The sequence below is a fragment of the Thrips palmi genome, unplaced genomic scaffold, assembly GCF_012932325.1.
Source record: "Thrips palmi isolate BJ-2018 unplaced genomic scaffold, TpBJ-2018v1 HiC_scaffold_6, whole genome shotgun sequence".
NCBI classification, from domain to species: domain Eukaryota; kingdom Metazoa; phylum Arthropoda; class Insecta; order Thysanoptera; family Thripidae; genus Thrips; species Thrips palmi.
The window spans coordinates 8,292,219-8,316,696 of NW_023144633.1; the positions used below are offsets into that span (position 1 = coordinate 8,292,219).

Consider the following 24,478-nt stretch of genomic DNA (forward strand, 5'->3'; position numbering starts at 1 on the left):
GGAGACTCCGTAAATTTTCCATGTTTATACGGAGAGCGTGTCTCCATATTTTTACGGAGGGGTTCCTCCATAAATGTTCCACATTTTTTCGGAGATAAACCGAATTTTTGCAGAAATAAACGCATTTTATCGGGCTACTTCTCTCCTTTAACCTTTGATGTCAATACGAACAGTCCCCTTACAGACGAAAGTTATATTCCTCAAAACTGTTAGAAGATCCAAAGGCAAAAGTACCGCCTGGGATTCCCAAGCGCATCATGGGAAAAAGGGCCTATTTTCCAGGCGCCGCCTGGGAATCCCAGGCGGTACTTTTGCCGTGCACTTATGACCACATGCCATTTGGATCGGATAAAAGGACGGAAACCCGAAGGAGAGGTCACTTAGGAAAGGCGCACACCGTAGAACACTTAAGTCAGTTAAGTAACAAAATATGAATGCAAATACCCAAAACACAAAGTCTTTAAGTAGTACATCAGTTAGGGTTTCCCGCCAAAAATGTTTCGAAGTAAAATTTGTCAGACATTTAAGTCTCACCCTTTTCTGGCGAGACATTTTTGTGTGACCTAAATTTTGGCGAGACACTCCATTTACAAGGTGAAAACGGTTCCTGCTTTTTCCAGGAAGCCTATGTTAGAGACATGGGCGATTTCCAGGGAGTTCTTGGGAAAACCAGGAACCGTTTTTCAGTGTAGGAGGAGGTTTTCGTGGTGATTGATAAAGCGCATCAACTGATGATGATAAAAGAAATATGAATGGAAAATAATCCAGAGACACCCGTTGCATGCTACGTCAACAACGCTGTAGCTTCGTATAGAGCTCAGACATGGCTGCTAATTGCTCATACAGTTTGTGTCGCTGTGGGATGTGCTTGAAATTATTGTATGACTCATGGGAAGAAGAAAAGACCTCATGTCAGTGCAAACATGTAATGCGATGGACGTGCCATTAATTTTAAAAGAATGCACCTCCTTATAAATGAAGAACGATTTTCATGGCACAATGCGATCTAAGCTCTTCATCTCCAAAATTCTAAATACACACCGATTGCGCCGACTAATGTGATATCCAGCGGTGTGACGACAACGCATATTCAGTGGCAAGTTTGTTTGCGCCAAAAGTTGGCAAGCTTTGACCTAAAATCTGTATTAGCTTGCAATGTCGGCGGAACAGCCGCCGCCGGCAATACCATGTTTTGGAAAGTTCGGAAATATTTCAGGGCCAGGCTTTTCTGTTTTAAGTATTCAAAGCGTCTTGCCAATTTTGTGGCAAGCAACTTGCCACGGCTCCGCAGTGCGGCCAGAGTGCACAGGGCAGTTTGACAGAGTTTCTATTTTTACGGAAAGTCTGTGATTACCGTGACACTGTGGGAAGTAAAAACATTTCATTGTACTTCAGAAATTATAGCATAGTTTTTAATGAGGATTGCAAAAGAACAATGAGCTTCAACAAAAGGTATAGTATTTATTATTTTTTAAGTACAAGAATACCGAGTAAGTCCTATAAGAGCGGAATAATAAATGAAATCACTTTACCACTTTAAATCAGTTAGCATAAAACAGAACAGAGCTTAAAAGCCAAACGGGTTACCGAATCACGAACTGATTCAACCCAACAATTGATCAAATGGAACACATTGAAAACAGCGGTTTACTTTCATTCTTAGGCACACTGCTGGATTATAATAAACACATAGAAATGCTCTGTTTGATTATAATTGACACATGGAAATACACTGTTTCGATTGCAGTTAACACATGAAAATAAAAGATTTGATTGTAATCAACAGATAGAAACACAGGTCTCCGAGATATGATGGTCTCTTAAGTAAGCAATGAAGGAAACAATGAGATATTGAGGCCAGATATAACTGGTTATGCATAACTGGTTATGCAGACAAATAAACAAACTTCTCAGCAAAGAAGGGACAGATGTAAGTATTGATCCCTTGGACCTACAGAGACGGGGAGACTCGTTCGAACCACGCGTTAGTTATTCCTCGGATAGGGTAGGTAACTGGGACTGAAAGCCTGGAAACACTCCTCTGGGCAACTGGCGGATTTGCTGTGCGACGAGTAGCACACCTCGCGGTCAGCAGTGCCTTTCAGAGGTTCATGGCAGCCCCACCTGCACCATGGGCACTCGCCACAACAAACTACATGCAGGTCAAAATTGTATACGTGCAGGCGAGGGTTTCGGATGAGGAGGTCGTGGACGCCTGGGGTGTGCAGCGTGCCGTGCATGCACGAGTCCTCATGAATGGAAAACTTAAGCTTAGTGAGACCCGGCAGCACGGCGGGCGAGACTGCCTCCAGGAACTCGTGCACAGGCTCGTCCTCGACTATCAGGGTCCTCAAGCTGCGAAACGAGGATAGGAAAGGCGCGATCTCCCCCAGTAAGTATGATTCGGGTTGATCATGAGCGAGTGCAACGAGGTTTTCAATGTTTGCGGCGGATGGCGAGAGGCTAAGCGCACGCATAGTCCAGGCAAACATTACATTCGTGGTGGACAAAATTGCTAACAAGCTGCAATTTTGGGATTCGATAGAGTTCATATTGTAGAATAACATACCAAAAATCCCAAAACTTTTATCGACCACATTGGCCGCAATCAGCGTTCAATGTTCAAAATTTACACTTTTCGAACGGCGGCTATAACTTTTTACCTATTTGTCCGATTTCACTGCGGTTTCGCTCGTTCAATGCAGCATTGAACGCTCTTGAACTAATATAAAGACGTGTTTCGTCGTCAGACTAGAACTATCCACGCTAGAAGGCACAAACTGTCAAAAACGGGATTTGGGTCAAGCTGCAATTTTGGTTTTTCGTATTTTGTGGCGAAATGAGGCAGCGATTCTTAAAGTACCCTTTTACAACTCGTGTAGATCGTTCTATTGCGCACAAGAAAGGTCATTACGCATTTCGGGCTACGACGTACGGTTTAAGTCCTACGGGGACGGAAGCGGCGCGCCACGGCGCTCTGCGGGCGGCCCGGGCGCCTTGCTGCGCGCCGCTCCACGTAGCTCGCCGCGACCGCCCAAAGTGACACATTTGGCGTCGCAGTGAAGGAAACCGAAGCCAGTTAGAACAGAATGGTGAACGGGATATTGTTCTACAGCGCCGTCGCTTTCATTGTCTCTTCCGGAAAAGTTATGCCAAGCTCCGTTCAGCGGGATATGCGCCTCAAAGTCGGTGCGATGGCGCGTTTGTGTCACTTTGGGCGAATTCTTCACATTTTCGGCTGACTTCGCAGCGAACTTGCAAGTCAACTGTTCGAGCTAAAGTTACGCTCGAAGTATTTTTAGAAAGGTGGGATGACAGAGAATACTACCACGAGGGTAAACGAGCATTTGCTAACTTTTATTCCGTGCACGACTTCGGCAAAAGCGCTAGTTTTAGCAATTCAATCATGTGGTTGACTCATTTCTTCCATCTTTGGGGTACTTTCCTCGACAAACTAAGGTAGTTGTGACTAATTTCGAGAGTCTTTTTTATAATATGACGGACGTCAAACACAGTCCCGGTTTAATTTCTTCTGGGACTACGTTGTTATATCAGCAATGCGAGGTGCGATGTGTGAGTTTTGACAATTATTTTAGGGAAATGGCAATTTTCTTCAACTTCAAAGAAGCATTCGAGACAAACTAAGGAGACTGTCGTAATTCACAATACATATTTGGAAAGAGAAACTGAAGAGAAATGGGCTCCTGTTGACCAATTAGGTTAAATTTCGTCTGTTTCCTTGCACCTCTTCGCGAAAAATATCAAATTTCTTAGTAAATAGCTAAAACTAGCACTTTTGCCGAAGTCGTGCATGGAATAAAAGTTAGCAAATGCTCGTTTACCCTCGTGGTAGTATTCTCTGTCATCCCACCTTTCTAAAAATACTTCGAGCGTAACTTTAGCTCGAACAGTTGACTTGCAAGTTCGCTGCGAAGTCAGCCGAAAATGTGAAGAATTCGCCCAAAGTGACACAAACGCGCCATCGCACCGACTTTGAGGCGCATATCCCGCTGAACGGAGCTTGGCATAACTTTTCCGGAAGAGACAATGAAAGCGACGGCGCTGTAGAACAATATCCCGTTCACCATTCTGTTCTAACTGGCTTCGGTTTCCTTCACTGCGACGCCAAATGTGTCACTTTGGGCGGTCGCGGCGAGCTACGTGGAGCGGCGCGCAGCAAGGCGCCCGGGCCGCCCGCAGAGCGCCGTGGCGCGCCGCTTCCGTCCCCGTAGGACTTAAACCGTACGTCGTAGCCCGAAATGCGTAATGACCTTTCTTGTGCGCAATAGAACGATCTACACGAGTTGTAAAAGGGTACTTTAAGAATCGCTGCCTCATTTCGCCACAAAATACGAAAGACCAAAATTGCAGCTTGACCCAAATCCCGTTTTAGACAGTTTGTGCCTTCTAGCGTGGATAGTTCTAGTCTGACGACGAAACATGTCTTTATATTAGTTCAAGAGCGTTCAAAGCTGCATTGAACGAGCGAAACCGCAGTGAAATAGGACAAATAGGTAAAAAGTTATAGCCGCCGTTCGAAAAGTGTAAATTTTGAACATTGAACGCTGATTGCGGCCAATGTGGTCGATAAAAGTTTTGGGATTTTTGGTATGTTATTCTACAATATGAACTCTATCGAATCCCAAAATTGCAGCTTGTTAGCAATTTTGTCCGGAAAATCCCGTTATTTTGTAATGTTTGCCTGGACTAGCAGTGGTGCTTCAGAGTCCTCCGTGGAAACGCAGAGCGTGACGCTCCGTAGGTGGGACGCCTCTGTGAGGAATGCCAGGGTACCTCGCGGGAATGCGGCGCTTTCTGCCTCTAGGCAGTGGCAGTTAAGGTAACTCTCATGGGATAGGTCGATGCTGGACAGATCGGGCAAGTCCACCAGCTTCGACAAACCTTCACACGGCGAACACTTCAGGGAGCGCAGCTGGAGAGCTGAAGCGAGGAGCGACGCGGGGACGTCCTCCAGTCGGTGCAGCTCCACGTGTTGCAGTGTAGCGGCGTGTGTCCGCAGCAGCAGTTCCAGGAAAGGGTCCGCCGAGGGCGAGTCGTAGCGAAGCCTGGTCAGCGAGGGCACCCCGTCGGCCTCGCACCAGTCGCTGGGCAGCGGCCTGCGCGAGTTGTTGGTCACGTCGAGGGTGAGCAGGCCACGCCTGTCCCAGACCGCCTTCAGCAGCGGCTGCAGCGCGTTGGGGCGCCTGCACTTGATGAGCAGGACGATCTCCGTGGCGCCGCCGACCGCGGAGACCTCGCTGAGCAGAGTGGAGGCCAGGGCGGCATCTTGCGAGTTCTGCACCGCCAGCTCGAGCGCACGGACAACGCACGCAGTGTCTTTCAAGAGCGCGGCCGTGGATCGCAGCGGCACCTAGAGCACAGTAAATCCAGTAAATTTGAACTGGCAGGGTCTGCACACTACACTGAAAGGGCAAAGGGTGTTTCCTGGCGTATTCCGTAAACTAAATCACTATGCAGTTTTTCGTGCATAGCTTTTATGCACGAAAAACTGGATAGTAATTTAGTTTACGGAATACGCGAGGAAACACCCTACCCTTTGCCCTTTCCAGAAGGTGCATTTTGAAACGCGTGCACAGTTTCGTCTAAGTATAGCTTATGCACAAATAACTACGTAGACATTTAGTGCATGCGTATACGGACTCTAAAGAGAATCGTTGAAATATCTTTTCAACTTACGTCGAGAGATATCCTGCCGATGCATGGGACGAGGGCTGCCGTCGCGGCGCGCAGCACTCCCAGGCTCTCCACGCAGACGGAGCGCCACAGGTGGCGGTGCAGGCAGAGGTCCCTGAGGCGGCGGCACGCCACGCGGCAGGCGAAGAGCGTCCTGGCGGGCAGGAAGGCCAGCACGGCCAGCAGCGCGTCGTCAGGCAAAGACAGCAGCTGCGGGAAGAGGGGCGTCAGGATCCTCGCATACTGAGAAAACCTTACAAACTATTTTCGGCTTTACAGAGGAAAGTAGTTTGTATAACAAAGTATTTTGAGCATACATAAGCTTACTAAGAAAATACTTCGTAATTTACAAACTATTTCTTCGTATAACAAAGTATTTTAGTTTGTTGTATGTATGCTAAAAATACTTTGTAAATTTTTTAGAGTCCAAACCATCAGCATCACTCATACCAAATTTTGATGCAGACTTTTGTACGTGTAACTTGCACGATTTTGTGCACACGTGGAATTTTATAATGTTACTCTACAAACTGAATTGTGTACTCATAGTATGCATCTATGTGTGGTTGCACACTGGTGAAACAAGGGCATAAATCGTTAATGCCTTTGGGAAGGGCATTAAAATTTTGCTTGAAATTCCTTTGCCATTAACGCCCTTCCCAAGGGTATAAACGATTGATGCCCTTGCAAGTAGTCCGGACGTTAGCGGTGCATACCGGGACCCACCTTGCAAAATGTGATACCGGAATGCCACTCGGCACAGTTGTTGTACTAACCCTAAGGATCATTTTAAGAGGTGGAGCCCAGGTGGACCCCCCTGCAGAGCTGCGGTACACGCGTTTGCCTATTTTCCAGGGGCAGAATTGAAAATCATTCGAAATAGACCTTATCTGACTGGCTATGGACCTTATCTGACTGGCTATCAACTTGGGTTTTGGTACAGGACCACTTCTTTGGATGCCCAACGTGATTTTACTCTGGTTGGTGACGTAGCTATGCGTCAAACGGGAATTGCCTACCTCCTAGGAGCAAAATACCGTTTTCGCGAATATTAAGTTCTTGACGCCCATTCGGAGCATGCGAACTCCTGGATAGTCGATTGAGTATAAAAACACATTTCATCACTGCATGCGTTTAGAATGTGGACGTGGAAGAGGCCCGAATGCGCATTCAGGGTACGACATTGGTACACGCTGTCCAATAGTTTTCATGCAGATAGTAATATGGTAGGAATATCCACGGGTGCTGCCGTACACTGCAGGAAATAACCACAACAAAAGTACACAAATTTCTGGCAAATTTTTTATCAGGAATTTCGTGTACTTTTTAAGTACAACAATTGTTGTACAAAGTACAATGGAACCGGCATGACGAGTGCTGGACAGTCCAGGGCTCGTTGTGGTTTGTACAATTCTCGTTGTACTTTCTACAATCCCTGTTGTACTTTTATTGTACAGTTTTTGTTGTTGGCTGAGCGATAGCGAAGCCTGTTACACCAGTGGGGTTGAAAAGTTTTGTCTGTCCGTCTGTCTGTCCGCACTACTCCTCCTGAACGGCTCGGCCGATCTCAATGAGATTTTGCACACTTTTTGGGTATATCCTTGGCTCGGCACACGCGAAATTTCACTATCCTAGCTCAACTAGTTCAGTTTTTATAGCCGAAAAACACCTAAACAACGGCGAAAAATCGAGTTTTCTGCAAATAGATTACTTCTGTCTCGGAGAAAGTGGGGTCTGGCGGGCGGAGCCCCCCAGCCTCTACAAGTTAAAAAGTGACAAGGGTCAAGATCGTGTTATCTGTAGATAAAACAACTCTATTTAGAATGTAGGGGGGTCTGGGGGGCGGAGCCCCCCAGCATTCAACAAGTTAAAAACTAACTGACAATGGACAAGCCGCCTGCCGCAGGCAGGCTAGCGCCGGTACGCCAGGCGTGGATTGGAGGAACAGGCAGCGAGACATCGCGAAGCCTGTTACGACAAGACGCGGTCTGGAGTAAACCTACCTTTTATAAGTCAGCGTAATCTGAATTTTAAGACTTCCCTCATAATGAATTTTCAGACTTGGTACAAATATTCAGACCAAGCACGGTTTCAGACTGGTCTGTCTGACATTTAAGGCAATCGTTTTGAAATTTCATAAAAAAGTCTTAATTGGTGTTTCATAACGTCAAGACTGAAAAAAGTTGTCTGAATTTTCAGATTTTTTTAACAGTGATGGAAACATGCACCACCATCTCCACGTATGTTTCTTTTCCCTTCTGGGTTCTCATATTTTTATTGTATTATTGAGAATAAAGTACTTGTATTGTTACCTTCTTTTCAATAAATGTGTTCTGTTTGGTATTAAAGGTATCTGGGCTGCAAGCCATATAAATTATGCTCTTCTATGTTTGTCCCAATGACTCGGCAGCGATACTTCTGGACAAACATTCCAATCTGTGAGGTAACTTTCATTTCTGTTTTGCTCATCAACTGTAAATGTTTTTTTTGGGGGGAAGGAGGAGTGTTCATATCTTTTATGACCTGCTACTCATTACCAAAGTCATCCCCTTCTATCACACAGTGTGAAGTCTTCTCTTTCACACTTTAAATGTGAAATCCAATCATTATTTAAATTTCAGGAGAAAGTGGAAATGTTGTACAGAAACAGGAAGTGCAGTGAGCTAGGTGAAGGTCTGCAGGACTTTCTTTGTGGTTCAGGGTGGACAGTGCTGGTTTTAAATAAAAACTTGAAAAGACATGAAAACTGTTTTCAGGTGGATTGTTTCCTGTCACAGATGAACAAAGTGGACAGAGTCATCTGTATTTATTCAGAAGTAGAAAAAATTTTTGGTTTTCCAATTCATTTTACAGCAGGACCAAACACTCCTCTTCACATCCGCAAGAAGGTGCTTTCGAAGACATGGGATGTTCACACCATTAAATTTATTCTAGAGCCACTCGTTTAGCAATGGAAGTGTTAAACTAGTTAAAATAGTCAATTTTTGTTTGTTCTGAAAAAACTCTTTGTGAATGAGTGTTTTATGAAGTGGACTGTTCACTCAAAAAAGTAGGGCCCACATTTCTCGTAATAAAAGTCGACATAAAAACATGAAATTACCAATTTTATTAAGTGATGAGAAGATATCAGGACAAGGCGCCACATGCCTTTTTTCTATTTTTCAACTATTTTTAAAATTGGGTTACATTGGTCAAAAATCAAAAAAAAAAATTTCACCCTCCATACTTTCAGAGGGGCTTCCTGGGACTCCTACGACACCCAGAAAAATACTCATGACCTTACTCACAAGACTGGTTGCCTTCCAGAGGCTATCCAATCCAATGACCGATGAAAGCTGATGCTGTTGGCATAGTAGATTCTCTCCGCTACAAAACCTATTCATCGTAACAGGATGAGAGTGTGGATCTGATAAGTCAACATATCAAAGGTTCTCACTTGCAAATATGAAGGCGCCACATGCCTTTTTTCTATTTTTCAACTATTTTTAAAATTGGGTTACAATTGCCAAAAATGAAATTTTTATTTTAAGCTCCATGATTTCAGATGTGCTTCAAATGAGTTCCATGATCATCAGAAAAATACTGGGGACCTCATTCATAACACTGCTAGTTCCTAGACCCTCATCAAATGAGTACCAATAAGTCACAATCTAGTTTTCTGATCTGCAATCAGTTTTCGATTCAGATGAGAAGGGACAAAAATATGTGGCGGATTTTAGTTTCAGCGAAGACAGAAGAGTCATGATAAATCTCACAAATTTTTTTGCAATGCAGATACACCAATCTTTAACCGCACTTAACCAATCATGGCTCAAATGAAGCACACAGATGTGCTCAAAGATTTGGAATTGTGTCTGCAAAGGGAGCAAAGCCCCTCCCAATGTGATTCAGCCTGTTCTTTCTTCCGAAGCATCGTAGAGAAAAATACCTATATTCTAGCCAGGATCTGGGCCATTATAGAGGTGGCATGACCCTGGCAAAATACACATCAAAGAGTCTAAAATTTAAAAGTCCTTTTCATACCTGAAATCAGTTACTGAATGAGAAATTGAGGGTTTAAAAAGTCAGCAGAAATGTCAGCGAATAATAAGAGATGCCTCCAACCATTCTTGACTTAAATAAAAAGCACGACATGAATGCCCTCAGCACACAGCACCAAAAATAATCATGAATCTGGCAGGAACAGTTTTTTAAAATCAAGACCTCACTTTACAATACTGTCAATGTAAAATTAAAAAATAACGCTGTTCATTTCTGTGATTGGTGGAGGAGGGCAAATTTAATTAGCACATAAAGTACTTGGATTCTCCTCACAGTATACTTTATTGAATAAAAAACAATTAATTACAAATTATCCATTTGTTCGGCGAGAAACTTGTCTTGAGAGCAAAGTCTGTGGCCCGAGTCAGCGCATGTTTCCTTGGCCCTCTCTTTGCAAGCCATGCACCACCAGATTACAGGCCGATCCCGCTGCTTCCTTTCTAGATACTGGATAACCGTATAGTCATCGACGATCACAGCATCGTCAACAAACACCTCTAACAATGATGGGTGGGGGCCGCTATGTCAGTCCCGGAAGGACACACTGTATTGAGAAATACAGGAGCACAGTGAGGTTATTGGTGACTTACGAAACCGCATGCTGGGCACTTCTTCTTTTCGCGTAACACCTGCACACAAGCGGAGCAGATACCATGGCCGCAAGGAAGGCCCTTCGGCGTTCTCTCTTGCAGGTCAAAGGCCTCCAGGCAATTCCTGCAGGACATTTTTTTCTGCACGGCGAAACGTTTGACCGGAAACGGACAACCGACGAGAGAGAGAGGGAGAGGTAATCTTCTGTAATGGCCGTCGGCCGCGCCTATACTGGCAAGGGGGTTCCTTGCTGCGAATAAACGTACGAATATGAGCGTAGCAACCACAGGCGCCGCGGCATTGGGCATTCTATTGCAGTCATACTGTTTTCATTTCATTAATTTTACCTGACACAAATGAAATGAACGTCAATAACGTGAATAAGTTTAGGACGACCGGTAAGGTGACGTCACGCTGGTGGTGGGGGTGGCTTTGGTGGTGTGCCTGAGGTGTGTGCGGTGTGTTGTGTGGGTCGTGGGTCTCAAAAGGATACAGCTATGGTTTCAAGGTATCTTTGGACGAGGAATCGATTGGTTTGGTTAGGTTATGAACTCTTATGTGTACGGTTATAGAATGGAGAGCACAAAACGTTATTTTCACAAACAGGTTTCTGCCTTGAATGAGTCTGTTTACAATAAGTTGAAACTCAGAAATATGATTGATGCGAGAATGGAAGTGCAAAAACGAGTTTCAGCCCTACTACTTCGAATGCAGTCCATCGGTATGAGAGACAGAGAGAGTGAGGTTAGGTGCCTGCTTGTCTGGCTTATTTCAGGAGATTAATAAAAAATAAATTCCCTTACAGCTCCTAAGGACTTTGCTCAACTAAGAATTATTGCCCTGCAACAAGAGTGTGCGGCAGATGAACTAAAGAAGACTGCAAGATCCAGGGAAACAGGCTGTTTGGCTGACCGGCATGTCCATTTCATTAAACGACAGATAAGGCTGTTGCAGCGACGACTCCGCACTGAGGAAACAAAATGAAAATTTAGGAATTTAGGAAGGTGAAAATGTGACGAGAACAAATTTGTTATGATGACTGACTTTATGTTTCTTTCAGTCCTTCATATTTACTAGTGATAGATGTGTTACCTATAATATATTTTTCTCTTTGTTCAGTGTTAATAACTTTAAATAAAATCATCTTGTTTCAAAGTTATCAGATTTTTCGTTCATTGGTATTTATTCTACATGTCGCCTTCTTCACTCCGATATGCAAGCTGTTTTGACAAGACCCCTTTACGACATGCAGTCGTTGGACTGGATACATACATCAGTTAGACCCTGTATCGGGCCGGAGTACAATGTTACAAAAAAGTAACACTGTACTCTCAGCTCTCCAAGCATTTATGGGCGAGACACTCGGAATGAAAAGTTGTTCAGAGGGACCCAATTTAAAATATGAGCCAAGGTTCACCGCGATCGTCGTCGGTTAGGTTAGGTTGGGTTAGGTTAGGATTAGGAGACAAGAGCAGAGTGTGATCAGAAGGGGAAGTGTGGCACATTGTTTTAGGGTGTATTTACAAGGGGAATTTAATGGAGAGGGAAAGAATATCACTAGATTTAGGGTTAAGGAGAAAATGTTGTGTTTTTTGGTCAGAGTTGAGGAAGTTTTGAGGAATAGAATCATCAAAAGGATCATCATGAGAAATACAGTTATGGAGACATCAAAAGAATGATCACAAGAGTGAAACATCAAAAGAATCAAGAGAAAAACACTGATGGAGACATCAAAGGAATGATCACAAGAGTGAAACATCAAAAGAATCATCATGAGAAATACAGTTATGGAGACATCAAAAGAATGATCACAAGAGTGAAACATCAAAAGAATCAAGAGAAAAACACTGATGGAGACTTAAAAAGAAGGATCACGAGAATGAAACATCAAAAAAATCAAGAATTGAGACTGAGAAATTCATCAAGATGTGACTAGAAAAGTGGTAACAAGAGATGGACAGTGACTTGAAATGATTGAAGAGCATGCAAAGGTATAAGGAAAGGGACATTGACTGAGACATTGAAAGAATTTTCACTAGATGCAACATCAAAAGATTAATTGAATAATATAACAAGACAAAATCAAATAGATGCAATGAGGCAGAGAAAAAAGAAGAAAGGCATTAGTCATCTATGTTGAAGAATGAGGTCAACTTAATTATTGATCTGTAGGAAGGGATGCGTGTAATGTTGGCGTGATGCTTCAAAAAGGGCAGTCCCTGGTCAGAAGGGAGCAGGGAGGCGTATAGATAGCAGGGAGGCGGGAAGGGGGCAGGGAGGCGTATAGATAGCAGGGAGGCGGGAAGGGGGCAAGTGGCCAGGAAGGGGACAAAATGCCGGGCCAGATGCTAGTAGACCGGCTCGCGTCGAGGTTTTTTTTCTAAGTGCCTAAATCTAGTGAAGGGAAGGTGTGGGCCAAGTTGAAAGGAGGCAAACAGCGGCGACACCACAGGAACACGTGGCACCTAAGTAACGCGTCTCCCAGGGAGAAGTGACAAATTGTGCCAGAGAAAACAATTACAATCAGTACAAGTCGACGACAGCAAAATAATTGGCAACTCATTCAGATTCATGACTGGCTTCGAAACGAGTGCACATTAAACTCATTGGCTGAGCGATAGCGAAGCCTGTTACTCCAGTGGGGTTGAAAAATTTTTCCTGTCTGTCTGTCTGTCTGTGTGTGTGTGTGTACACTACTCCTCCTGAACGGCTCGGCCGATCTGGCTGAGATTTTGCAGGCTTATTAGGTATGTCCTTGGCTCGGCACACGCGAAATTTCACCATCCTAGCTCAACTGGTTTGGTTTTTATAGCCGAAAAACACTTAAAAAACGGCGAAAATTCGAGTTTTCTGCAGGCAGATCGCCCCTGTCCAAAAGAAAGGGGGGTGTGGGGGGCGGAGCCCCCCAGCCAGGACAAGTGAAAAAGGTCCGAGGGTCAAGATCGCGTTATCTGCAGAAGCAACTCTATCTAGAATGAAGGGGGGTCTGGGGGGCGGAGCCCCCCAGCACTCAACATGTCAGGAAAATCGACGACGGAGAAGCCATTGCCTGCCGAAGGCAGGCTAGCGCCGCAGGCCAAGGTAGGTACGCCAGGCGCGGATTGGAGAAACAGGCAGCGAGACATCGCGAAGCCTGTTACGACAATACGCGGTCTGGCGTAAACCTACCTTGTTACTGTTGGCATTGTGTAGTTACTGTTCCAGATGAACTCTTTCATTATAACATTTGGAATTGGTGCAACCTGTCTTTGTTGGCTGAGCGATAGCGAAGCCTGTTACTTCAGTGGGGTTGAAAAGTTTTGTCTGTCTGTCTGTCTGTCTGTCTGTGTGTGTGTGTGTCCGCACTTCTACTCCTGAACGGCTCGGCCAATGTCGGTGAGATTTTGCACACTTTATAGGTATGTCCTTGGCTCGGCACACGCGAAATTTCACTATCCTAGCTCAACTGGTTCAGTTTTTACAGTCGAAAAACACCTAAAAAACGGCGAAAAATCGCGTTTTCTGCAAATAGATCACTTCTGTCGTGGAGAAAGGGGGGCCCCCCAGCCCTGACAAGTTAAAAAGTGACAAGGGTCAAGGGGCGGGGCCCACCAGCATTCAACAAGCTAAAAAATAACCGACAATGGACAAGCCATTGCCTGCCGCAGGCAGGCGAACGCCGCAGGCCAAGGTAGGTACGCCAGGCGTGGATTGGAGGAACAGGCAGCGAGACATCGCGAAGCCTGTTACGACAAGACGCGGTCTGGCGTAAACCTACCTTGTTTAAAATAAGGAATAATTCTTTCCTAAAAAAAAATTGCTAGTTCTAGTGTAATGGTTCTTCTTTTTTTGTAATAAAGTTATTTGGAACTCCAATTCTATTGAATAATGATTTTGTTAATTTAATTAGTCTGGTGCCATTGAAACCAGTTTGTTTCAGAACATCTTTCTCCAGGGTACAGGGTTTTTGGCTGAGCGATAGCGAAGCCTGTTACTCCATTGGGGTTGAAAAGTTTTTCCTGTCTGTGTGCGTGTGTGTCCGCACTACTCCTCCTGAACGGCTCGGCCGATCTCGGTGAGATTTTGCGCACTTTTTGGGCATGTCCTTGGCTCGGCACACGCGAAATTTCACTATCCTAGCTCAACTGGTTCAGTTTTTAAAGCCGAAAAACACCTTAAAAACGGCGAAAAATCGAGTTTTCTGCAGGCAGATCACCTCTGTTTTGGAGAAGGGGGGTCTGGGGGACGGAGCCCCCCAGCCCCGACAAGTTAAAAAGTCACAAGGGATCTAGAATGAAGGGGGGTCTGGGGGCGGAGCCCAGCATGCATCAAGTAAGAAGTAACCGACGATGGACAAGCCATTGCCTTCCGAAGGCAGACTAGCGCCGCAGGCCAAGGTAGGTACGCCAGGCGCGGATTGGAGGTACAGGCAGCGAGACATCGCGAAGCCTGTTACGACAAGACGCGGTCTGGCGTAAACCTACCTTGTACTTTTATTGTACTATCCACACTTTTTCTTGCAGTGTATGTGGGCTACTTGACGTGCACACTAAATGTTTAGGTAGAATTTTGTGCGTGCCACTTGCACGATTTTGTGCATGCGGGGGATTTGCATAATATTATGCGTGAAAATGCATAAAATTATGCAAATTCACGCACAATTATATGCACGACAGCACACAAGTTTAAAATCATGCATCACCACACTGTAAAAACGGTTATGACTTTTTATAACGAATTTTTTACGAAATTTTATAACATTGATGTGAAAAGTCATAACATAGACCGATTCATAACTTTTTCATAACGCTATCATAACAAGTCGCTTGTAATGAGTTTTCATAACATACACTCCAAATCGAAAGGCGGTAATATTTCCACCCTTTACTGGCGGTAATTGGCTATTGGCGGGCTCCAGGTTTTACCGCCAATACGAAGGCGGTACAGAAATTACCGCTCTTACAGAACCGTTTGTACCGCCTTTGGAGAGCTTTACCGCCGATTTCTTGGCGCATTAAAAGAACGTAAAAGGCGGTAATATTTTGTACCTCCTTTTTCGCACCATCTAAATGGCACGCAATTGGCGGTAATACTTTGTACCGCCTTTTTCGTTCAGTTTGTAGGGTGCGTAATTGGCGGGCTCCAGATTTTACCGCCAATAGAAAGGCGGTACAGGTTTTACCGCCTTTTCCACACCATGTGTACCGCCAATAGATTTGTAGTGTAGTGATGATTTTGTTATGAATTTTCATAACACAGTCGCCCGCCGCGGCCGGGTGTCATATACCTGCACCATCCTTCTCCCTCCAACGCACTTGGTGCAGCTCAGTGGTTCACCCTCCGACTCCGAACCAGAAGAGCGGAGGTTCGAATCCCGGTAGTAGAGCATCGACAAAAGCCAGTATCGGAATGGTTCCGTCCAACCAGTGGCATCAAATGGCTACCAGTATGACGAAATCATTTTTGTTTTTCATTTCACGTTTTTTCATAACAGCGTTATAAGTTTTCATAACATATGTGTTATGACTTTTTCATAACAATTTCACAACAATGTTATGAAACTAGTTTCATAACATGTTATGAAAATGTTATGACTTTTTTCTTACAGTGCACGTACAAATTTGTACATAAACATTAAGTGTGTGAGGGCAGCCTCTTTCGCAACAATTCTCTCGTGCACGACGCCCCCTTTTTCATTGGGGGGGGGGGTTGCTCTGCTCTCGCCCCTACTTTGACGCAACCGCCCGATACATACTCTAAAAAATAATGGCATTTCTGCTACACCGTCGTATGGTAAAAGTACCAACTTCGGTATGGGAAACAACAATCCTATACGTGATTTGGAAAATTCCTATGCTTTTCGTTCTTTTGCCAATGCGGTGTAGTAAAAATCCGAACCAAGTTGGTATTTTGCGACACTTTTTAGTAGAAATCGTATTATTTCAGGCCGTTGTATAGTGCTTTTCCTGCGACGCATTAGTAAGAATCCCAAAGATCCCGCCCCAGCTCTTCTACGAAATACCCGTATTATTTCGACTTTCATCAGTAAAACTTGCAATGGGTTAGTCTCTGAAAATCGCGGCAACTCTGAGAACTATTTATGTAAATGAGCCATGGTTTCAAATCCTTGCGAAATTTTACGTGATATTATAATGAGACTGAAAAGAAACGTAGCGTTCCAAAGCATTTTGACATCGTCTATTGTTAAGTAACCTTGTAAAACGTAACTGTGGGTATCTCGGTGTATGGTCCACTGTCAGCCGCCGGGCGCCAGGTATCACTAACCTGCCGCTAGGTGGCGCTTGGAGCGCCGTGCCCGTTCACCAATAAGTATTTCCTATTTATGTTACAAAAGTAAAGATTTTCGACAACTATATCGTCTGTTGCCTAAGTAAGTGTCAGCCTTAGCCGTTGGCTTTCAGTTTTAAACAAAATATTACACTATAGTCGAGAAAAACGCATTTCCTGGTTGCCACTCGCTGGCGACTGCACTGCAGACCCAACTGTCTACTAAGTACACACCTACAAATGCATGCTTGCCAGCACGCACTTTCAAACGCATGCTTGGCCAAGTACACACTTACAAATGCATGCTTGCAAGTACACACAAACGCATGCTTGACGCATGGAGTTACACGGCGTCAAGCAGGCGTTTGTGAGTGTGTACTAAGTGTGTATTTCGTAGAAGAGCTGGGGCGGAAATCTTTGGGATTCGTCCTTATGCCAAGTAATAGGATTTCTACTATAGGATTTCTACTAAAAAAAGTATGGCAAAAAACCAATCACGAGTATAGGAAATCAAATTCCTATACTCGGTTCGGATTTTTACTACACCGCATTGGCAAAAGAAGGAAAAGCATAGGAATTTTCCAAGTCACGTATAGGATTGTTGTTTCCCATACCGAAGTTAGTACTTTTACCATTCGACGGTGTAGTAGAAATGCAATTATGTTTTAGAGTATGTATCGGGCGGTTGTGCCAAAGTAGGGGCGACAGCAGAGCGCCCCCCCCCCTCTCCATGAAAAAAGGGGGCTTCGTGCACGAGAGAATTGTTGCGAAAGAGGCCGCCCTCACGTCAAGTAGCCCACATACGGCAGCACCCGTGGATATTCCTATCGTATTTCTATCAGCATAAAAGCTATTGGACAGCGTGTACCAATGTCGTACCCTCAACGCGCGTTCGGGGCTCTTCCACGTCCACATTCTAAACGCATGCAGTGATGAAATGTGTTTTTATACTCAATCGATTACCCAGGAGTTCGCATGCACCGATTAATGGACGTCAAGAACTTAATATTCGCGAAAACGGTATTTTGCTCCTGGGAGGTAGGCAATTCCCGTTTGAAGCATAGCTACGTTACCAACCAGAGTAAAATCACGTTGGGCATCCAAAGAAGTGGTCCTGTACCAAAACCCAAGTTGATAGCCAGTCAGATAAGGTCCATAGCCAGTCAGATAAGGTCTATTTCGAATGATTTTCAATTCTGCCCCTGAAAAATAGGCAAACGCGTGTACCGCCGCTCTGCAGGGGGGTCCACCTGGGCTCCACCTCTTACATTGATCCTTAGGGATAGTACAACGACTGTGCAAAGTGGCATTCCGGTATCACATTTTGCAAGGTGGGTTCCATTAACCTCCGGACTGAAGGGCGTAAGAGAGTATTTATTTATGCCCTAAAGGGCGTAATTTTTATGCCTTTGTTTTACCAGTGCAAGTATGCATCTGTGGACGCATACTGAGTACACACTTCTGTTTGTAGGGTAATTTACATGATGTAGTATGCATCTGTAGACGCATACTGAGTACACACTTTCTGTTTGTAGGGTCATTTGCATGATATGCAAAAAAATGCATAAATTAATGCAAATGTGTGCACAATCTTTCGCAAAACGTTACACAGGTTTCAAATCATGCATCACTACGTACAAAATTGATCCAGGAAGCGGAAGAAGGGATTAATTCAACTTGTCTCCGAATTGAGTTTTTATTAAGGGGAGGTTCTGGTGAAAATCTTGCCATTTTCCGAATGGATCCTACAGTCATAATTTGTTCGGAATATAATTTTTTTCATTGAGGAGACTAAAATTTGACTTTTGAAGGCACATGCCAGGCTGTAAACCCAGTCGAATAGTCTTTTTGAGCCTATTTTGGCTGTATCTTAAAAAATCTCCTTGCGCATACTATTTTGTCGTAAAAGGTTGACCTTGACATTTTTCACGTCTTCGATTCATTTTCCATAAATGCCGGCATGCTTAGCTCAAAATTTTCATTATATTATTAACTGTAAGCTTTTTAAGCTGAAAAGTCCCTAAAATTCGTCTATTTTGTACATTTTTTATCAATTTTAGTGAAATGCTTGGTTAGAAAGCTTGCGAATAAAAATGCAACTGACATTTTGAGTTGTGCATGCCGGCATTTTTAAAAAATGAATCGAAGAAGTGAAAAATGTCTAAGCCAACCTTTTACGACAAAATAGTATGCGCAAGAAGATTTTTAAAGTTGTAGCCTAAATGGGAGAAAAAGGCTCTGCGACTGGGTTCAGGGCATAGAATGTGCCTCCCCAATGAAAAATTTTAATAAGCACTTGATAAGACATCAAATTTTTAACAAATTTTTACAGTGGGACCTATATCGGAGAAAATAGTATTTTCACCAGAACCTCCCCTTAACATTGTGCCTCAGGATGGTTTACCATTACATCAAATTATTAGACCTAATTCCTAACAGTTCAGGGGAGAGTCCACATGACAAATGAATATAACTCAACTTGGTCCCTTTTACGGTCTAAATATCATCGGAAAATGGATGTTCCTCAACCAAAGTCCACATGACTCCATTTCACAAAATGGCACAAGGAGATAACTCAGTATCTTTATGAATCTAACTCGCGCTGCTCGCTGGGGGCTCCGCCCCCAGACCCCCGCATGTGTGGGGCGCGTACCGAAGTATTTTTAGTAAGTCCGTGGTGACCAAAGGGAAATTTTCTAATGAAGTAACTGTACTGCTTTTTGGAAGGGTCTATTTAACTGCTTTTGACCATTAATTTTTAAGGTACTATTACTGCCCAAATAGATAGCTTGTATTGTATTGGCTACTGTGGCAGTCAACGGCATTCAAGGTCCGGAAAATATTGAAGACTGCTTTGACAAGAATAAGATCTGTGTTCATTATGGTTAATGTGACCGAAGGCCAAACTAATGGGCCTCTTTTGCGTCTTTCATTTCTGATTTCTACAGATTTCTCCGGCCAAGTTTAAGACGCAATATATTACATGGCTTTTACTGCTCGGAAACGGTTGTATTTTGTTTAATATAGGCCCATTTCATCGTTTTGAGGATGTTGCCGGTGACGGGAACCCGATTGCGGCGCAGTTTCGGAAATGTCACGACCAGACCTACCGATGGGGCGAATAAAAATTTTTAATCGGTCGGTCCCTTTTTTTGAAGATTGAGTGGATTTTGTTGAATTTAGGCCTCTTTAATCGTTTTTTAAGGATGTTGCCAGTGACGGAGACCCGATTGCGGCACAGTTTCGGAAATATCTCGACCAGACCTACCGATGGGGCGAATAAAAATTTTTAGTCGGTCGGTCCCCTTTTTTGAAGATTGAGTGGATTTTGTTGAATTTAGGCCTATTTAATCGTTTTTTGAGGATGTTGCCAGTGACGAGGACCCGATTGCGGCACAGTTTCGGAAATGTCTCGACCAGACCTACCGATGGGGCGAATAAAAATTTTTAGTCGGTCGGTCCCCTTTTTTGAAGATTGAGTGGATTTTGTTGAATTTAGGCCTATTTAATCGTTTTTTGAGGATGTTACCAGTGACGGAGACCGGATTGCGGTTATTATCTCGACCAGACCTACCGATGGGGCGAATAAAAATTTTTTGTCGGTCGGTCCCCTTTTTCGATGATTGAGTGGGTTTGCTCGGAAACTGTGAGGAATTTGGTCCGCTTTTTTGAAGATTACGTAAGTTTGCTCGGAAACGGTTAGGAATTTTCAACTTTTGGGATTTTTCCCAATTTTCCCATAAAATTTGGAATCGAATGGAAAAAACCGCATCACTCGTGTAAATTTTGTCAGAATGTCAGAAACATGTCTGAAATCCTGATCAAAATTCGCGCACCTCTGAAAGCTGAAATTCTGAAAACTTACTCTGATTTTGACGGTTTGAGTTCTACAGACTGTCCGGCGATGTTTTCAGCTTTCAGAGGTGCGCGAATTTTGATCAGGTTTTCAAACAGGTTTCTGACATTCTGACAAGATTTACACGAGTGATGTCTCTACGACCACTCCTTGACCCCAAACATTTCTATGAGTGAGTGAGTGAGTCAGTCAGTCAGTGAGTCAGTTGGATTAGGGCTATATAGGTTCTTGACTCGCGCTGCTCGCTGGGGGCTCCGCCCCCAGACCCCCGCATGTGTGGAGCGCGTGCCGAAGTATTTTCAGTACGTCCGTGGTGATCAAAGGCAAATTTTCCAATGAAGTAAATGTACTGCTTCTTTGAAAGATCTATTTAACAACTTTTGACCATCCAATTAAGCTACTTTTACTGCCCAAATAGATAGCTTGTATGGCATTGGCTTCTGTGGCAGTCGATGGGTGCATACAAGTTCCGGAAAATATTGAGGACTGCTTTGACAAGGACAGAGGTGAATGGAAAAAACCGCAAGTCTCTTCGACCACTCCTTGACCCCAAACATTTCTATGAGTCAATCAGTCGGATTCGGGCTATTTAGGTTCTTGATGGGGCTATATAGGTTCTTGATGAGTGAGGGAGTCAGTCAGTCAGATTTTGGGGCTATATAGATTCTTGATGATAATTGATGATTGATTTTGAGAATGTTGCCGGTGACGGGGACCCGATTGCGGCACACTTTCGGAAATGTTTCGACCAGACCAACCGATAGGGCGAATAAAAATTTTCAGTCGGTCGGTCCCCTTTTTTGAAGATTGAGTGGATTTTGTTGAATTTAGGCCTATTTAATCGTTTTGAGGATGTTGCCGGTGAAGGGGACCCGATTGCGGCACAGTTTCGGAAATGTCTCGACCAGACCTACCGATGAGGCGGATAAAAATTTTCAGTCGGTCGGTCTCCTTTTTTGAAGATTGAGCGGATTTTGTTGAATTTAGGCCTATTTAATCGTTTTGAGGATGTTGCCGGTGACGGGGACCCGATTGCGGCACAGTTTTGGAAATGTCTCGACCAGACCTATCGATAGGGCAAATAAAAATTTTCAGTCGGTCGGTCCCCTTTTTTGAAGATTGAGTGGATTTTGTTGAATTTAGGCCTATTTAAACGTTTTTGAGGATGTTGCCGGTGATGGGGACCCGATTGCGGCACAGTTTCGAAAATGTCTCGACCAGACCTACCGATGGGGCGAATAAAAATTTTTAGTCGGTCGATCCCCTTTTTTGAAGATTTAGTAGGTTTGCTCGGAAACGGTGAGAAATTTGTTCCCCTTTTTTGAAGATAAAGTAGGTTTGCTCGGAAGCGGTGAGAAATTTTCAACTTTTGGGATTTTTCCCAATCTAACCATAAAATTTGGAATCGAATGGAAAAAACCGCAAGTCTCTACGACCCCTCCTTGACCCCAAACATTTCTATGAGTGAGTGAGTGAGTGAGTGAGTGAGTCAGTCAGTCGGATTGGGGCTATATAGGTCCTTGATGATGATGATTTACCCAAATGCCGGTGGCGGGGACCCCACTGCTGCCGTTTCGGAAATTCTCGACCAGACCTACCGATGGGGCGAATAAAAATTTTGAGTCATTCGGTCCCCTTTTTAGAAGATTGAGTAGGTTCGCTCGGAAACGGTAAGGAATTTTCAACTTTTGGAATATTTTCCAATTTTCCCATTTAATTTGGAATCGAATGGAAAAAGCCGCAAGTCTCTACGACTACTCCTTGACCCCAAACATTTCTATGAGTGAGTGAGTCAGTCGGATTGGGGCTATTTAGTTTCTTGATGAGTGAGGGAGTCAGTCAGTCGGATTTTGGGGCTATATAGATTCTTGATTGATGATAATTGATGATTGATCTTGAGTATGTTGCCGGTGACGGCGACCCGATTGCGGCACAGTTTCGGAAATGTCTTGACCAGACCTACCGAAAGGGCGAATAAAAATTTTCAGTCGGTCGGTCCCCTTTTTTGAAGATTGAATGGATTTTGTTGAATTTAGGCCTATTTAATCGTTTTGAGGATGTTGCCGGTGACGGGGACCCGATTGCGGCACAATTTCGGAAATGTCTCGACCAGACCTACCGATAGGGCGAATAAAAATTTTCAGTCGGTCGGTCCCCTTTTTTGAAGATTGAGTAGGTTTGCTCGGAAACGGTGAGGAATTTGGTCCCCTTTTCTGAAGATTAAGTAGGTTTGCTCGGAAACGGTGAGGAATTTTCAACTTTTGGGATTTTTCCCAATTTTTCCATAAAATTTGGAATCGAATGGAAAAAACCGCAAGTCTCTACGACCACTTCTTGACCCCAAACATTTCTATGAGTGAGTGAGTGAGTGAGTGAGTCAGTCAGTCAGTCGGATTAGGGCTATTTAGGTTCTTGATTTTGTTGAATTTAGGCCTATGTATTATGTAATCGTTTTGAGGATGTTGCCGGTGACGGGGACCCGATTGCGGCACAGTTTCTGAAATGTCTCGACTAGACCTACCGATGGGGCGAATAAAAATTTTTAGTCGGACGGTTCCCTTTTTCGAAGATTGAGTGGATTTTGTTGAATTTAGGCCTATTTAATCGTTTTTGAGGATGTTGCCGGTGACGGGGACCCGATTGCGGCTCAGTTTCGGAAATGTCTCGACCAGACCTACCGATGGGGCGAATAAAAATTTTTAGTCGGTCGGTCCCCCTTTTTTTAAGATTGAGTGGATTTTATTGAATTTAGGCCTATTTAATCGTTTTTTTAGGATGTTGCCAGTGACGGAGACCGGATTGCGGCACAGATTCGGAAATGTCTCGACCAGACCTTCCGATGGGGCGAATAAAAAATTTTTTGTCGGTGGGGCCCCTTTTTTTAAGAATTTAGTGGATTTTGTTGAATTTAGGCCTATTTAATCGTTTTTTGAGGATGTTGCCAGTGACGGAGACCGGATTGCGGCACAGATTCGGAAATGTCTCGACCAGACCTACCGATGGGGCGAATAAAAATTTTTAGTCGGTCGGTCCCCTTTTTGAAGATTGAGTGGATTTTTTTTGAATTTAGGGCCCATTTAATCGTTTTTTGAGGATGTTTCCAGTGACGGAGACCGGATTGCGGCACAGATTCGGAAATGTCTCGACCAGACCCACCGATGGGGCGAAAAAAAAATTTTTAGTCGGTCGGTCCCCTTTTTGAAGATTGATGGTTTTTTTGGGAAAGGGAAATTTTTTTTTTTTGAGTAAAAGGTTTTCCCGGAAGGTTGGGAAAATTTCCCAACCCCCTTTTTTGGAAAAAATTTTTTAATTTTCCCCTTTTTTGGAAATTGGAATTTTGGGAAAAAAAGGTTTAGAAATTTTCCCCCCTTTTTGAGTAAAATGGTTTTCTCAAAGGGGAGGTTTTAATTTTGGGTTTTCCCTTTATAAATTTTGGGTTGGTGGCCGCGGGGGGCTGCCCCCCAAACCCCCCATGGGGGTGGGAGCGCGTGGCCGGGGGGTTTTTTTTCCGGGTCCGGGGGTTGGGGCAAAGGGGCCAAATTTTCAAAGGGAAATTGTCCGGGTTTTTGGGGAAAGCCCCTTTTTAAACCCGCTTTTGACCATATATAAGGTACTTTTACTGCTCAAATAGATAGCTTGTATTGCATTGGCTACTGTGGCAGTCAATGGGTGCATACAAGGTCCGGAAAATATTAAAGACTGCTTTGACAAGGATAGAGGTGAAAGGAACAAGCTAGGGCCCCCCCCTTCCGTCGAACCCAGTTGCCAGCTCCGCTTTGCTGCGCCGGCAAATCGGGTTTGACAGGGGGCCGTCCCAGCTTGGCCTGCCGGCGGCCTTTCCTCGGGCCTCGGCCCTCGCATCAGACCCAACTTGGGCCCGTCGAAGACCCGGGCCTTCGGCCCTCTTTATCACACACCCCCTGAGGGGTTTAAAGGGAAAGTTATCGATTTTACCATCGTGACTTAGGCCCGCCCTTTTATTCACAATATGCAAAAGTCCTTACACTTTTTACTCCAAATGTCCTTAGA

The 24,478-nt window shown here is 44.2% G+C and overlaps 1 protein-coding gene across 1 annotated transcript in view; it reads right to left on the bottom strand.

Annotated features, from left to right (window-relative positions):
- Positions 1-4,510: 4,510 nt before the first annotated feature.
- Positions 4,511-24,478, bottom strand: part of LOC117652031 — a 24,389-nt gene continuing 4,421 nt past the window's right edge. The window contains exons 6-7 of the mRNA XM_034396663.1: positions 5,698-5,937; positions 4,511-5,371 (exon numbers count right to left, since the gene is read on the bottom strand). Coding sequence (XP_034252554.1) covers positions 4,685-5,371; positions 5,698-5,937 — 927 coding nt within the window. The 3' untranslated portion in view covers positions 4,511-4,684. The remainder of the gene's footprint in view (positions 5,372-5,697; positions 5,938-24,478) is intronic.